General features: G+C 30.7%; 1 protein-coding gene across 1 annotated transcript; it reads right to left on the bottom strand.

The window, feature by feature from the left end:
• Window positions 1-4,340: 4,340 nt before the first annotated feature.
• Window positions 4,341-5,384, bottom strand: LOC116142104 (probable transcription factor At1g61730). Its single transcript, XM_031427554.1, has one exon. It carries the CDS (start codon window positions 5,382-5,384, stop codon window positions 4,341-4,343), a length of 1,044 nt encoding a protein of 347 aa, XP_031283414.1.
• Window positions 5,385-15,282: the final 9,898 nt, after the last annotated feature.

The following is a 15,282-nucleotide window of genomic DNA, read 5'->3' as shown; positions in this document are numbered from 1 at the left end:
CAATTTTCCAAAGTTTCAATCTTCGAAAAATCATTAAAAAAAATCTGCTCATTCGAATTGATCCATTCTTGTTGCCTTTTGTTCCTTTAATTTTTCCCCACCACTGTACAAAAAATCAGATCCAAACGACAACCCCCGAAAAGATTGTCCCTTGATATCCCGAACGCCCCTGCCATGCACGAAAGCAAGGTTGCTGCTCCACGCCAAATGCGTGCACCCCAACTCTGCACACCACAATTCAAATGAGGATTTTAGAAGCGCAACACAACTGACCCCGACCCAAAATGCATTGTATTTTATTTTTTACGATTTTCCAAAATTTTAATTTTCAAAAAATCATTAAAAATAATCCGCTTGTCCGAATTGATCCGTTCTTGTTGCCTTTCGTTCCTTTAATTTTTTCCCACCACCGTACAAAAAATCAGATCAAAACGACAACCTCCAAAAGGATCGTCCCTCGATGTCCCGAACGCCCCTACCGTACCCAAAAGCAAAGTTGCCGCTCCACGCCAAATGCGTGCACCCCAACTCTATACACCACAATTCAAATGAAGATTTTAGAAGCTCAACGCAACTGACCCCGACCCAAAATGCATTGTATTTTATTTTTTTACGATTTTCCAAAGTTTTAATCTTCGAAAAATCTTTAAAAATAATCCGCTCGTCCGAATCAATCCGCTCTTGTTGCCTTTCGTTCCTTTAATTTTTCCCCACCCCCTGGTTTTGGCTTCCTTGAAATTGATTATTGATCAACTCAAAACAAGGTCAAACGTATTACAGACGATATAATAAAATTTTATTGAATATATATGTAGATTAACTGCGATAATAATTTTACTTCGTTAAAGAATTATATTGTAAAAATAGTTACCACCTTTTGGATGGAACGTGAGTAATACGTTGTGGTAGTTGTTTCATGATACATATGTGAATCAGGAAAAGCACAAGGGAGAGAGATGGTGGAAAAGGAGAATTAAATATTCCATGTGTCTATATATAGCTTCATCCTTTAATCAGTCTCTTTATCTCCCATTCGAACAATCAATCCAGTTTCTTCATGGAACCCACTCACATTCTCACAACCACAACCAAAAAATCATGGAGTCAAGACCAAGAGATCTCAATCTTAAATGCAGTGATCCAATTCTCCACAAAAGGTCTGAATCCTTCGGCTTACCTGACTGACTTCTATGCATTCATAAAACAAACACAAACAGTGATTGATTTTACTCAAAATGAGTTGATGAAGAAACTACTCCAAATGAGGAACAATTACTGAGGGAGTTTGATTAAGGCGCCGGCGGAGATTGTTTCAAACAGCGATCCCCATGAGAACAAAACATTGAGTTTGTCCAAACAAATATGGGGTGGATTTCCAAGTCCTGATGCAACGAGTGAGATGTGCTTGAAGGAAATGGCGAAATTTCATGAACAGAATGTGGGGTTGGAAGAGGAGGTGATTAAGGAAGGACTGAAAATTATGAAGAAGAGGAATAGAGGAACGTATGTAATGAAGTTGAGGGAGGTTGAAAAATTGGAGTTGAAACTGAACTTGAAGAGAGCGGAGATTGTAAAGAACCAAATAAAGTTTTTCTTGGATGCTTACGATGAAATATCAAGAGTATAAGCTCGTGATTTTATTTTTTTCATTAAGGATTTGAATTAAAGTATATTTTTAAGAGATTTTGAATTGTGTTTTGTTGATTGCTTTTGTTATTATAAACAACTATTGTTTTTAACGTTTTGTATGACTATCACCGCCAGCCCGTATTCAAGATAGGCCGGGGCTCTCATCAGCAATATCCATCCTCCATCATAATTTAGTGTGCTACACAACTCTTCAGCTTCCCAATGATAATAATAATAATACAGCTCCATTAATCACCTGCTATTGCATGCGTAAAACTGCTACTGCATGTGGGTGTTCTTGTGAAAGACTTAAATAATAATTGCCAAAAAGCTTCTGATTTGAAAAGGAGTACAAAGAAGAAAACAAGAAACAAGAATCATTTCATTTGCTTTGTAAAGTAAAAATTTGATTTGAAAAAGATAAGCCAAATCCCAAAGCATTGGAGCATGGGCCATGCCCATCATCAAGAATTCATTTAATGTTTATATAATTAATTATCCGTGTAATATTAATCAATTACAAAATTTCAATTATATTTTTAGAAAAATAGAGAACCTCAAATAAGTAATTTATTAGCGTCAGTTAGATATTAGAATTTGAGTAATGCTACAGTTATCGATGGATGTACACTAAATTTGTGCATCGAATGACGTGATAAAATCATGATCGTTGATTCATTATAAGTTAATATTAATCAATGATCAGGATTTTATCACATTATTCGGTACATAATTTTGGTACGCACTTTTCGATAACTTTATTATTTTCCTTAGAATTTAGTTGTTGTAATTAGGTGAAAGAGAATGGAGAAGTAATTGCGTACGTAACAATGAATCCAGCTGCCTATTTTGTCAATATCCCATTCGATCTCATTCCTTTTCAAATGCCTTCACATTTCACCTCTCTCTCTTTTTCATCACATCGCCTGCATGCTGATGGGTAAATGGAAAGGTGCTATAAATTAATTATTATTGTTTTATTAATTATGGTGACGGGCAAATGAAAAGGCGCTATAAATTGTACTTAAATTACCAAGGAAAAACCATAATTCTGATGTAATTAATTGAGTTTTGAAGTATTAATTGTAGATGTTGAAAAACGTGGTGGAATTTACAAAAGCATGCATGTGTCTTTGGGACACTCTTGTCCACGTGACTTGGGAATTGGGAACGTCGTATATGTGTGATGTTTCTACTCACCATGAGTTTTGACTCCACACATAACAAAACAGCCATCTTTCTACTTCAAAATTGTTGCTTATTTTAACAATTCAAATCAAATCAAATATCTTCTTAAATTAACAAAAGCAGATACAGTCATTAATTAACATACGTATATATGTTATAGGGCATTTTCTTTACAAGTTTAAGTTCAAAATTGGATCCCTCGTCGAACCCTACAATTTTTCAAAAATAAAAATCATGACCATCCCTCTAAATCCTCATTGTTATAGGGTATTTAAAAGCGTAATAGAACTCAACTTAGAAGATGATTTTGGTTTGAAAAGAATAAAAGAAAGGAAAGGATACATATATAAATAAAACAAGTGTAGTGTAATAGTTTATGGCTTGAAATAGAAGCAAAGGCAATGGACCAGAAGGAGGCGGCATGTGAAGAAGCAATCATGTAATAAAGACCCCGGCCCTCATTCTCATTGCTTCTCAACTAAGCGATAATTCATTCTACTTGACAGTATCATATTCATAATATTTTTATTTTTAATTTAAATATGACAAATAACAATTTAATTTAAAAAATTTGTTTAAATTTTTAAAAAAGATGGTTAATTATTTTAAAATATATAAATTATGTTCAAAAGAATTGAGAATAACTGTATCAAATTGACTGAATTCAATTTAATTGACTTGATTCAATTGATAATTTCATATATTTTTTAGAATACAAAACTAAATAATTTAATTAAATAAATTCACTTGCATTATCAATTATGAATTGAATAAAACTTCATTCTCCAATCACCTTATTTCTATGGGAAATGATTTTTAGCCACCACTATTTTTTTTCTTCAGCCCCAATCTTTTACTTTAGGTGAGGGTTTTATTCTTCTTCATTCATACTTTAATTCCAAAGCTTTATATTTGTGGTTACCAAAAAAATAAATGAAATTTAGGTCAATAAGAAATCATAATTTCACTAGTAAATTGAAGCTCATAATAATTATCAAAATTACTCAACATTTCTTCTTCATATCATGAATTAATTTTTAGATCTCGTATCCTTCTAAACCTAAAGCAAACACAACGACATTTGATCTTTTTTTTTTTTTTTTTTTTTTAACATTTGAGAAAGAAAAAACTAATCATATAACAAAAAATTACTAGAACTTGAATCAAACAAGGTGTTTATGTTTGTTTTTGGAGTGTTCTTGGAATTGTCAACTTTAGAAATAGAAGATAATAAAAGATTTAAAATCTAGAGCAAAATAATGAACATATTTATAAATTCTTCCTAATTTTTTTCAGTTAATACGGGGCACTCTATAAAATCATCCTGACAACAAATATTTGAGAATCAATTACCAAATAAACTGCACCAGCGTTAAAACATATAAAACAAAAACGCTACATTATGTAGAGCATGTTTAATATCATAACGGTGTTCACTTCCCAATCAGGCTAAGCAAGACTGTCAACTTAACAGCTTAATTAGTTATTCTCAAAACAACAACCACAAAAAACATATATTATACCTAATGATTGGATGATTTCATGACCTCCAACACCAACTCAGTCTGCTCCTTAATCAGATCAGTCCGCTCCACAAACAACTGCAACTGAGCAATCTGCAACTTCTTCCACCTTTCCTCCAATTCCCTTTTTTTGTCTCCTCCAATCATATCTAAACCCTGGTTGATTACAAACTCCTCCAAAAGCAGGCTCCCTTTCTTATCATTATCAATATCCATCTTCTCCCTTTCCTTATCACTACTCCCTTTCTGGTTTTGATTCTTTTTTGCTTTGCCGTTAGACTTTGCCGCCGATTCGAGGACACCACTAGTACTTCCATTGCCCCATAGCTTTCTAGACAAATCATAAGCTTGTTGTTCATGGAGTTTCGAAAAAGTCGTATCTTCACCTTTCCTCCCAAGATTGTTCTCATACTTCTTCTTCAATCTCCTAATCTTTTCCATCACTTGAATTCTTGTAAATTCCACATGAAGCGATTTCTTGATAAAATCATGAAACGCATTCGTATCTTGATACGGGTCCATCCCTTTTTTCGTGGTGAAGTCAATCAACCCCTTCAATACAGCGATTTCATCATCCTCGCTCCATACCCTTTGAAAAAGCTGCTTTTTCATATCCTCTCCCGGCTTCTTCTGATCGTCATCATCCTGATCCGCACTTGTTTCCTTCTTGTTCGCCCGTTTCGAGTCCTTCAGAGACTCTTCCGCCTCACTGGGGCGTTTTGCCGGAGCTTTCGCCCTTGGTTTTGTGGTGGTGGCTTTCGGGGTTTGTTTCATGGGTTCGGTGGCAATAGGCTTAGGAGTTGATTCGGAGTCGGTGTCGGACTCAGATTCGGAATCTTCTTCGGAGCTAGAGGATTTGGATTGAGGGGCAGAAGTTACAGAGTGGGTTGGTTTCTGGGTTTGTTGAGGAGGAGGAGAAGAAGGTTTTGTGGGTTCTTCAGTTTGTTCATCATCAGAGGAAGCAACTTCATCAGAAGAAATCTCTTCATCTTCGGGGGAGGAAGCTGGTAGTTCTTCCATGGGATTTGGCTTCTTGGATGCCATTGTGAAACGGGGATTAGGAGATGCAAGAGGAATCGAATTGAGAAGGGAAGGTGAACGCCTAGGGTTTGTGCGGAGGTTTATAGGGAAAACGAAAGCCCATGCGGTGAAAGTTCCTCGAGCCGCCCACTCTTAATTATTACGTTGGAGTTTAACCATAGATAATCCCTATGATCACCTTTCATCCTTACCCTAATTTCTTTATTTTCTTGATCAGTATGTCCCTTGAGTTTTACATTATTTTTGTGGGCCTAACAATATTTTTTACCTAAGGGCTGGGTCTGCCCCTGGTTATCCATTTGGTTTCATGATGAATTTGTTATGTGATAGTTCAGTTCCCTTTTGTCAAGTTTGAAGATCAACTAGAAGATATACTTACTAAGGTTGTTTCCAGTAAAATATTCTACAACTCACTCCACAAATCAGGCATTAAAGGGGGAGTGTTGGTGTGAGTTGTCAATCAACAATATAACATAGTAACTGTAGGGATTACGATTACCTCTTTTGTATTTGACTTCATATACATTGTGGGTTAACCTTATGCATAGCTTAAATTAGCGTGCAACCTAGTATACGTTCCTAGAATGCCTCTTGTATATGTTATAATTATATATATGTCTGCAACTCTGCATACAGTAGAGGTAATATAGTGAAATACTGCCTCCGTTCAATAGTAGGGTAAGGAGTTCTATCAAGTTCACAATGTCCAAGGTTTCAAAGAATTTCTCTTGCCATTTCTTGAAATTCACCCCATTGAAAATTTCTCAATCTTCGCAGTATGTTTGGTAGGAATTTGACAGGGTTGAGACTTGAGAGTATCTTCGTAAAGTAACCTGACGTCCTCATAATTAAAAACTCTTCTCACACACACACCGCCACAATTCCCGCAAATAAAATTCTTCAATTATATTTATGCATAAGCCTAGTTTAAAAAAATATATGCAAAAAAATGGAAGAAATAAGGACACCCAAAAAAACTCTATAACCAATGGAAATATAAGTCAAGCGCCCCAGTAATTTTCAAAAAGTATTAAAAATCCCCCTGCCCAAAGGGATTTTTTATATTTGCAAGAAGTTTTTTCTTTTATATTTTTAGAGGGTTGGTTGATATATTATAAAGGGTTTTGCGATAATTTTTTATAAGACTTTCAGAAATTTTGGTTAATACTTACTAAAAATCACTAGTCTTGGTTATCTCTTAGGAGGTGAATAAAATTAGAATAATGGTATTTGGCTCCTACTAAATTTCGCAAAAGACCCCATTTTGATAACTTGTTAAATTACAATATTATTCTCTATTAACATATATAGTTTTAATTAAGTCCCTACACATCATTTTTCTTTTCCTTAAAAAATTATCTGGCATCCACAAATTTGAGTTATAATTTTTTTTTTACATGTTTTATTATTCTTAATAATCATAGTTGCAAAAGAATTTCATTTAAATATTAATAATCATCACTTTATAAACTGTTAAATATATAATTTTAAGTATTTATAAATTTACTTTGCAATCAAATCAAGGTGTTTTTTAATTTTAGGTCAAATGTGGAATGAAGTGACTGTATTGTTAAAATAATTAAATTTTTTTTTTATTTTTTATAAAGTTTAGTTTGATAAAATGTGAAAATTAACCCACTGGTACATAGATTTGAACTGATTTTTAAATTTGACTGTGCTACTATTCAATTGTGGTGAATCGATGTTTTGTCCATCTAAAATATGTGAGTTCTTAACTTGTTACTTTCTAATTTCTGTTTTCTTTACTATTTTTCTTGAAAGCCTGTTTAAGAGACTTTGAATTGTGTTTTCTTGATTGCTTTTGTTACTATAACAATTATTGTTTGTCTTATTATTTTGAATAATACTTTTTAAAAAGTTGAATTGAATTATTATTATAAGGAGGGGATTTGAATTTAAAAATGTATTGGATAAGATTATTTTCTAATAATCTGTATTTGTTAATTTAGTTAAACATCTCTTATAATAAAAGTTTTAAAATTAATAAAAATATCTTTACCCAACCATTAAATGCCCGTAGTCGGCCATCGACTTTAAAAAATATATGGATGAATAAGAGTGTTTTTGTTAATTTATAAATTTTTTGTTAAAAGTATTTAATTAAATTAATAAACTTAAAAAGTGTAAAAATAATAGAATAAAATTAAAATTTTAAAATAGGAAAATAAATGTTATATTTTAGATAAGATAGGATGAAAATATTAAAACAAATACAGTCAATTATTTTTATATTTTTGTACAAATATTTTGTACCAATATCATCAAATAGGTTGTGGTTCTCATCAGGAATATCCATTTAATTATATATTTAAAAGTAATGTTATCTTTACTATACCCCTTACACTCATTTTTATCGCAGGTGGTACATATATTACATTCACATAATTTTTATTATTATTAATAAAATGGTCATGTCTAATAAAAATGGTGTCTAGGTCATCTAGGAATATTACTCTATATTTAATGCATTAATTAGTGTGTAACACAACTTTTCACTTGCCCCCAACTCTTCAGCTTCCCCATGATAATGATAATATAGCTTCATTAATCACTGACTTTTCCAAACTCGAGGTACGGAGGTGGCCAAAAAATTGAAGAGCCTGAAGAAAAAATTCTCTTACTCTGTCACAGTATGATAGTTAGAGAGAGTTCTCCGAGAGCTCCTCTCTAAAATGCAATTTAATTGTTTAAAATAAACAAAAATTAAGTGCACACTTGTTGTCAGGTGGAAGAACGAATCGACCGCCTACAATTAGCGTAGGCCAAGGGCATCATAGCGACCATAATTAATCTACTTAGTTATTAGAATAATAATAATAATAATAATCAGAAGTCAACAGTATAAAAAGACTATTTACATATTTGGGTGTAATCGAGTTTTAGGTCTTTGTTTCGTTTCTTCTGAAAACTTATTTTTCTGAGTTAGGATTTCATGCTCATTTTGAGTTTTTTTGTGTGAATCTTTCTAGAGTATTGTTTGAAGACAGAGATTTTTTAAAGGGTATAGAGTACTCTAGGGTTTAATAGGATTTGCGAGATACAAGGAAGTGAATGAGTGTTTGATTCTGTGAGTGACAGTGAAGAAGATTCTTCTGTAAAGTGTAATCTTTGAGGTAATCAATACTAGTGCAACGAGCTCCATATTCTAGAGTTTAACATAAATGTAATTTATTCTATATTGAACAAACGAACTACGATATATCTTGTATTGTGTGATTATTGGTTGTTCTTGCAGTTTCTATTTTGTATTGTGACTAATCTTGCACATTGAAGGATTGGTATTGATTTACAATAAGCTCCTCTATAAAATGCAATTTAATTGTTTAATATATATGAATAACTAAATAAATAAACAAAAATTAAGTGCACACTTGTTGTCAGGTGGAAGAACGAATCGACCGCCTACAATTAGCATAGGCCAAGGGCATCATAGCGACCATAATTACACTACTTAGGTATTAAAATAATAATAATAATAATCAGAAACAATTATATTTTAAAAATTTACAGAAGTAAAACAGTTGATTTTTTTTGTTATTTTTTATGAAATTAAATTTATATTAATAAATACTCTTGTCTATATATATATTACTCACAAACTTTACTTCCTCCTCTTTAATTATCTTTTAATCACAAAAAAATTACTATTAAGGTCAGATTACTAAACCCCACTAACATTTGAAAAATTTAGCCATTTATTTACCCTGATGGTAACTGTATATGATAGATAAACGGAAAAGTTTTGAATAATATTTGATGGGGGTATTGTATATCATGCAATTTGTAAGACCATTAGATAACATCCAAGCATTTTTATATCTATTTTACACCTAAATATTACTATAAATTTTTAATTTTCAAATAAATATATAAAAAATGAAATGCATTTGCGGTTATTCAAAAATATTATATACCCTTGTTATCATTAAATACCCCATTAAAAAATATCAAAAACCCTCTAAAAAAAATACTTCTGCTGAATCTTCTACTCATTGTACAATTGGATAATTAATTAACCCTCCTTAGTTAGGTCAAATGACTAAACCCCACTAACATTTGAAAAATTTAGAAATTTACCCTGATGGTACTGTATATGATAGATAAACGGAAAAGTTTTGAATAATATATGATGGGGGTATTGTATATCATGTAATTTGTAAGACCATTAGATAACATCCAAGCATTTTTATATCTATTTTACACCTAAATATTACTATAAATTTTTAATTTTTAAATAAATATATAGATGGTGAAATCATGGTTATTAGTATCCTACAATATGCGATATGTATCTTACGATATGATTCGATACCAGTCGTTAACGATATGAATTAGAAAATATATCATAAACCTTTTGATACATATCCGTTCGTATCTTTAAAAATATTGATAAAAATATATACGATTTTATTAATTTGGGTCAAAGACTCCAAATTTTTTTTGGGTCAAATCCGGGTCGCCCAACTAGGTTTATTAAAACCTGCCCAAATTTACCTATTTTGCATGGAGAAAGTGAAGAGGAAGATATATTACCCATTTTGTATAGTAATAATAACATAAGTGGAAACATGAATGGTTGAAAAGAAATGATATAGATTCTAAATTTTAATTATGTAATACTATAATTTAAAACTAATAATATCATAAAATTTGTTAATTAACCTTAAAGATTATTATTTTATTAATTTATTTTTTAAAAAGACATAATCTATAATACCTGATACACCATTAAAAAAATTAGAGTTTTGACATACGATTTGACATTTATGTATGAAATGCATTCGCAGTTCTTAAAAAATATGATAAACTGTTATTATCATTAAATACCCCGTTAAAAAATATCAAAAACTCTCTAACAAAAATTTTGAAGTAAATGCATACGTGACAGCTTATTAATTTCTGTTTATAAAATTTTAATTTCAGAAATCTTCGGTTTGCGTAAAGGAGATAGAACGGTTTCATTAATTGCTTACAAAAACTATTCAAACTAGGGATATGATTCCTCGGTAGTGGTATTTAATTATATAATTAATGCATCAATAATATCAGCAGTCACCTTTTACACAACTCTTCACTTTTCCCTTCAGCTTTCCTATGATAATAATAATAAAGCTCCGTTAATCACCTGTTATTACATTATTTACATGCGTGATATTGCCACTGCATGTGAGTGTACTTGTGAGAAACTCAATCATAATTCTATGGCACCTCAAAAGAGGTCATACGACAATGAAGAAGAAGGCAAAAAAGCTTCTGATTTGAAAAGGCGTACCGATAAAAAGAAGAAAACAAAAACAAAGAAAGAGGCCCAAGAATCATTTTATTTGCTTTGAAAGATAAAATCTGATTTGAAAAGAAGCAAAATCCCAAAACAACAGCCGGTTTCTACATTGGAGCATGGGCCATCATCAAGAATTCATTCGTGCTTGTAAAATTAATTATCCGTGTATTATGAAGCACCTGCTATTGCATACGTGAAATTGCTATGCATATGAGTGTTCATGTAAAAGGCTCAAATCATAATTCCATGGCACCCTAAAAGAGGTCATACGTGATACAACAATGAATAAGAAGGCAAAAAAGCTTCTGAATCAGAACCCCTTTTCAATCCAACCAAAAAGACAAAACAATAAGAATCATCATTCACTAAGGGTCTGCTTGGGAGTTTTTTTTTCACTGATTTTGGGGGGTTTTTTAATTAAACTGATTTTGAGGCGTTTAAAAACCTCTACTTACCAGATTTTTAATAGGTTGGCTTTGAGGGGTTTGAAAATCCCCCAAAACCAGTGTAGTGTATTTTTGAGGGGTTTATAAAACACCCCAAATTGGGGTGTTTTGACTGGTTTAAAACTTTTATCCCCAAAAAACCCCTTTTCACTCCCTTTTACAAATCTATCGCTACTGTAGATTCTCTCTAGCACACAAATCTCTCAAATCTGTCATTGTTGTTCACTTCTCTCTAGCACACAATTCTCTTGCCTCTCCTCACTTTCAGCAAGGAAGATAGGCTTTCTCTTTTCATGTTTTTATACACGGCAAAAGGGTAGACAAGCAAAAAGGATCCAAAGAGAGATATATCTCTAGCACACAATTCTCTTGCCTCTCCTCACTTTCAGCAAGGAAGATAGGCTTTCTCTTTTCATGTTTTTATACACGGCAAAAGGGTAGACAGCAAAAAGGATCCAAAGAGAGATATATGTTAACTACTGCACAAAAGAATGAATTTATAATTCTTTCGAAAATTATATCATAGCTAAATATATTACTTATGGCTCACATGTTTTACTTTTGATGTAGGAATTGAATTAATTATAAAGTCAATAAAAGCTGTTGTGTGAAAATTGAATTAAGCAAATGTTTTAAAGTTGAGCCAAAATGTAGGCATTATTTGTATTTATCAAAGTTAATTAAGCAAAAGAGAGTGTTTTAACTTTATGGATATATATATGTAAATTTATCATTTTAAAAAACTGTCAGAACCGTTGGAAAATAAACTCCCAAGCACAGGTTGGGTGTTTTAAAAACCGCTACTAAAAACCCCTCAAAACCGCTACGGTGGTTTACCCTCAAAACCGCTACGATGGTTTACTCTCATAACCGCTACCCTGAAACTCCCAAGCAGACCCTAAGAGAATTTGGAGTGAGGATGAAGAGATTTCAATTCTAAGTATTGCAATCCAATTTTCTAATTAACTATCCATGTATTATTAATCAATTACAACAATTCAATTATATTTTAAGATATTTACAATTACGTTTACAATTATTTGAGATATTATGAATGTATTGATTATTATATTTTCGAATTATTAAAATTAAAAAAAATGAAGTATAAATTATTTATAAATGAAATTTTTCTACTTTAGGTAGAGCCTCTAGGTTAGCAGTTTCTTGTACTTGCACTTTTTTGAGGAGCTACAACCGGAACCTAAACTAACCGATTCCTAAGATTTGGAACCGAAACCAAAACAAGTCGATTCCAGTTCTTAGGTTCCTGGAACCAAAACCTAAAATGCAAGCTTCAGGTCCTTGCCCAGGTACTTTGTAAAATTTTATTACCCCCTATTAATTTAAAAAATGACAAATAAACTTTAAATAATTTACAAATACACTCCTAAAATTTAGAAATTAAGAAAATTAGCATTTAGTAGTTTTCAATTTTCATTATTCAATCATTTGTGCCCAATCACAATCACAAATCCTTGGAAATATATATATATATATATGTTTTTGAATTTGCTTATAAGTTAATTAAATATGTAATCATTTAATTAAATAATATACTAATATTCATCAATTTATCATATATAATTACTAATTTATTATAGATTTGCTTAGAACCTGATAATTAAAGTAAATATTATTCAATCAAATACTATATATTATTTTATTCAAAAATAATTTTTTTAATAACATTAAAATACTTTTAATTGGATCATAATTCTAATTATACACTTAATTAATCAAATAATTAATGAATATAATATATTTTGATTATCTTAAGTCTTAATCACATGCCCTCAAAACTTTAAAATTTTAATATCGTTTTTTTAATAGAGAAATAAAATATAATTACTAATAATTAAAGTATTTTGGAAAAAATTTTAAACACAATTGGTAAATGGTTTTGATTTTTGTATTTTAATAAATTAACAACCAATCACTTATCTTTGATAATTGTTGAACTTCAATTCATAAAATCATACTTATGAATTAATAAAAATAATTTATATAATATTATAATTACTAAAGTTAAAATAAAGTTTTTGAATTTGCCAATAAGTTAAATTAACATTAATTGTGACAAAAGAATCAAATTAAATATTAATACTAATATGATTTAATATTTATAAATCTTTAATTAAATAATTAGTATGACTCTAAGTTTGTTTTATCTCATTAATTTAAGTTTGATTACAAAACATTTATTTTTCTTAAATACCATGAGTTGTCATATTATAATGTTATAATTAATTAAATATCTAATCATTAAGTAATATATTAATTTTCATCAATTTATCACATATAATTACTTTTCTTAATATATCATTAATTTAAGTTTGAGTACAAAACATTTACCTTTCTTAATATACCGTGAGTTATTAATTAAATTTTTAATCATTTAATTAAGTAATATACTAATCTTCATCAATTTATCATATATAATTACTAATTTACTATAGATGTATTTAGAAATTGATAATTGAACTAAATATTATTCAATTAAATTTACCATTTTATTCAAAAAAAAAAAAACTATTTTAATAAAATTAAAACACTTTTACTTGGATCCCAATTCAAATTATACACTTAATTAATCAAAACTTTAAGTTTAACATTATAATATATATTATTTATATACATATAATTATGTAATATTTATTATTTAATTATTTAACATTACTAATACAATTCACCAAGCCTCACCCACGTATCTACACTGCCTTCACTCTTCATTGCATTTTAAATTTTTGTGCAAAATTACAATAAACCCCTCATACTTTACTGATATTCTTAATCTTGGTTCAAGACAGATTCCACCCCGGGTACCCAACCTCGGTTCCAATCTCAGGTTCCAAGTCGTACCATACAGGAACGGATCCGCATAATAGTGATTCCAAAAAATTAGAACCAAAACCTATCTTATGAAGGTCAGTTCCAGGTAGAACCGTTACCCATGCTCACCCCTAGGTAGAGTTGGGAATTTAGGCCCGGGCCCAAAAGCACAAACCCAAGACCGGTCCTTGGGAGGATGATTTAAATTATTTGTATTTGGGTACAAAATATTGGGAACTCAACAAAGTGAGTAATGTTTTCACTTAACTTTCTTATTTTGTTTCAATTTTTTGCAAATCACAGGGCTTTATTTTCTTCTTTTTTGAGTTTTCATAAAATAATCGTCCCAATGTTGGCAGTGGCTGACGACATTAATTGATTCTTCAACTTTAGGTTGAGGCTAAGTTAAGCCTAAACATTAGGAATTATACAATAATCACTATAGGGAAACACATTTGCTTCGATGCATGTAGTTGGTGTTGGAGTCTCATCGTATGCCGACTCAGATTGTTTTGTGCTAGGGATTATTTATTTCGACGCACGAATACACTTCCCCGGCTCCATGGTTCGGCAGTCCTTAGTTCCTATAGTGTACTGTAATGAGAGTTCTATTTAGAACATACAATCTAGTTCTCAGTGACTTGGAATGGTCTAATGTAACTGCATTGCATAAATTTAAGGATGGTTATGAATATCGATATACATATATCTTTGTGGCGAACTTTTACATGTAGTACAGATTTCTGTTAATGTAGAAAAGCTTATTTAATTATTTAGAATATAAGTTATTAAATGTTAAATATTAAATGCTCCTTGACATAAGTTATTTCATTTAATGCATGTCTGTATATATCTTCAACCTTAATCTGTTTATCTCCCATTCCAACAATCAATCCAGATTTCTGTTTATGTAGGTGAAAAGCTTATTTCACCTACATAAAGTTGCTTGTTTAATACAGATTTGTTTCACCTACATAAAGCTTATTTCACCTCAGCCAAGTAGTTGTTATGCAACGGAAACAAAAACTCTAATGCTAGCTTATTGAATATAATAATATAAAGTAGTAAAACATAAATAAATTGCCAAAATTAAATGCAAAAATAAAGAATACCAGGAATTAACGAGGTTCGGTATTAAAACCTACGTTCTCAGGCGCTGCAAAAGAAAACTCCACTATCTCCAAATAATATTACAAATTTTTGGGCAATACAACAAATACCCAAAACAAAGGAGAGATACAACAAAACTTGCAAACTAAAGGGTTCTTAAAGAAAGAACCCTAAACAAAAGAAGTATAATGGAATTACATCTTGGGATACAAAT

The sequence above is a fragment of the Pistacia vera genome, unplaced genomic scaffold (genome assembly GCF_008641045.1).
Source record: "Pistacia vera cultivar Batoury unplaced genomic scaffold, PisVer_v2 Contig405, whole genome shotgun sequence".
Classification (NCBI taxonomy): domain Eukaryota; kingdom Viridiplantae; phylum Streptophyta; class Magnoliopsida; order Sapindales; family Anacardiaceae; genus Pistacia; species Pistacia vera.
The sequence above is the reverse complement of the archived record's forward strand: the minus strand, read 5'-3'. Positions and strand labels throughout refer to the sequence as shown.

Excerpts from the sequence above, each read along its gene's own strand:
- LOC116142104 (XM_031427554.1), bottom strand. The coding sequence starts at position 5,384 with ATGGCATCCAAGAAGCCAAATCCCATGGAAGAACTACCAGCTTCCTCC.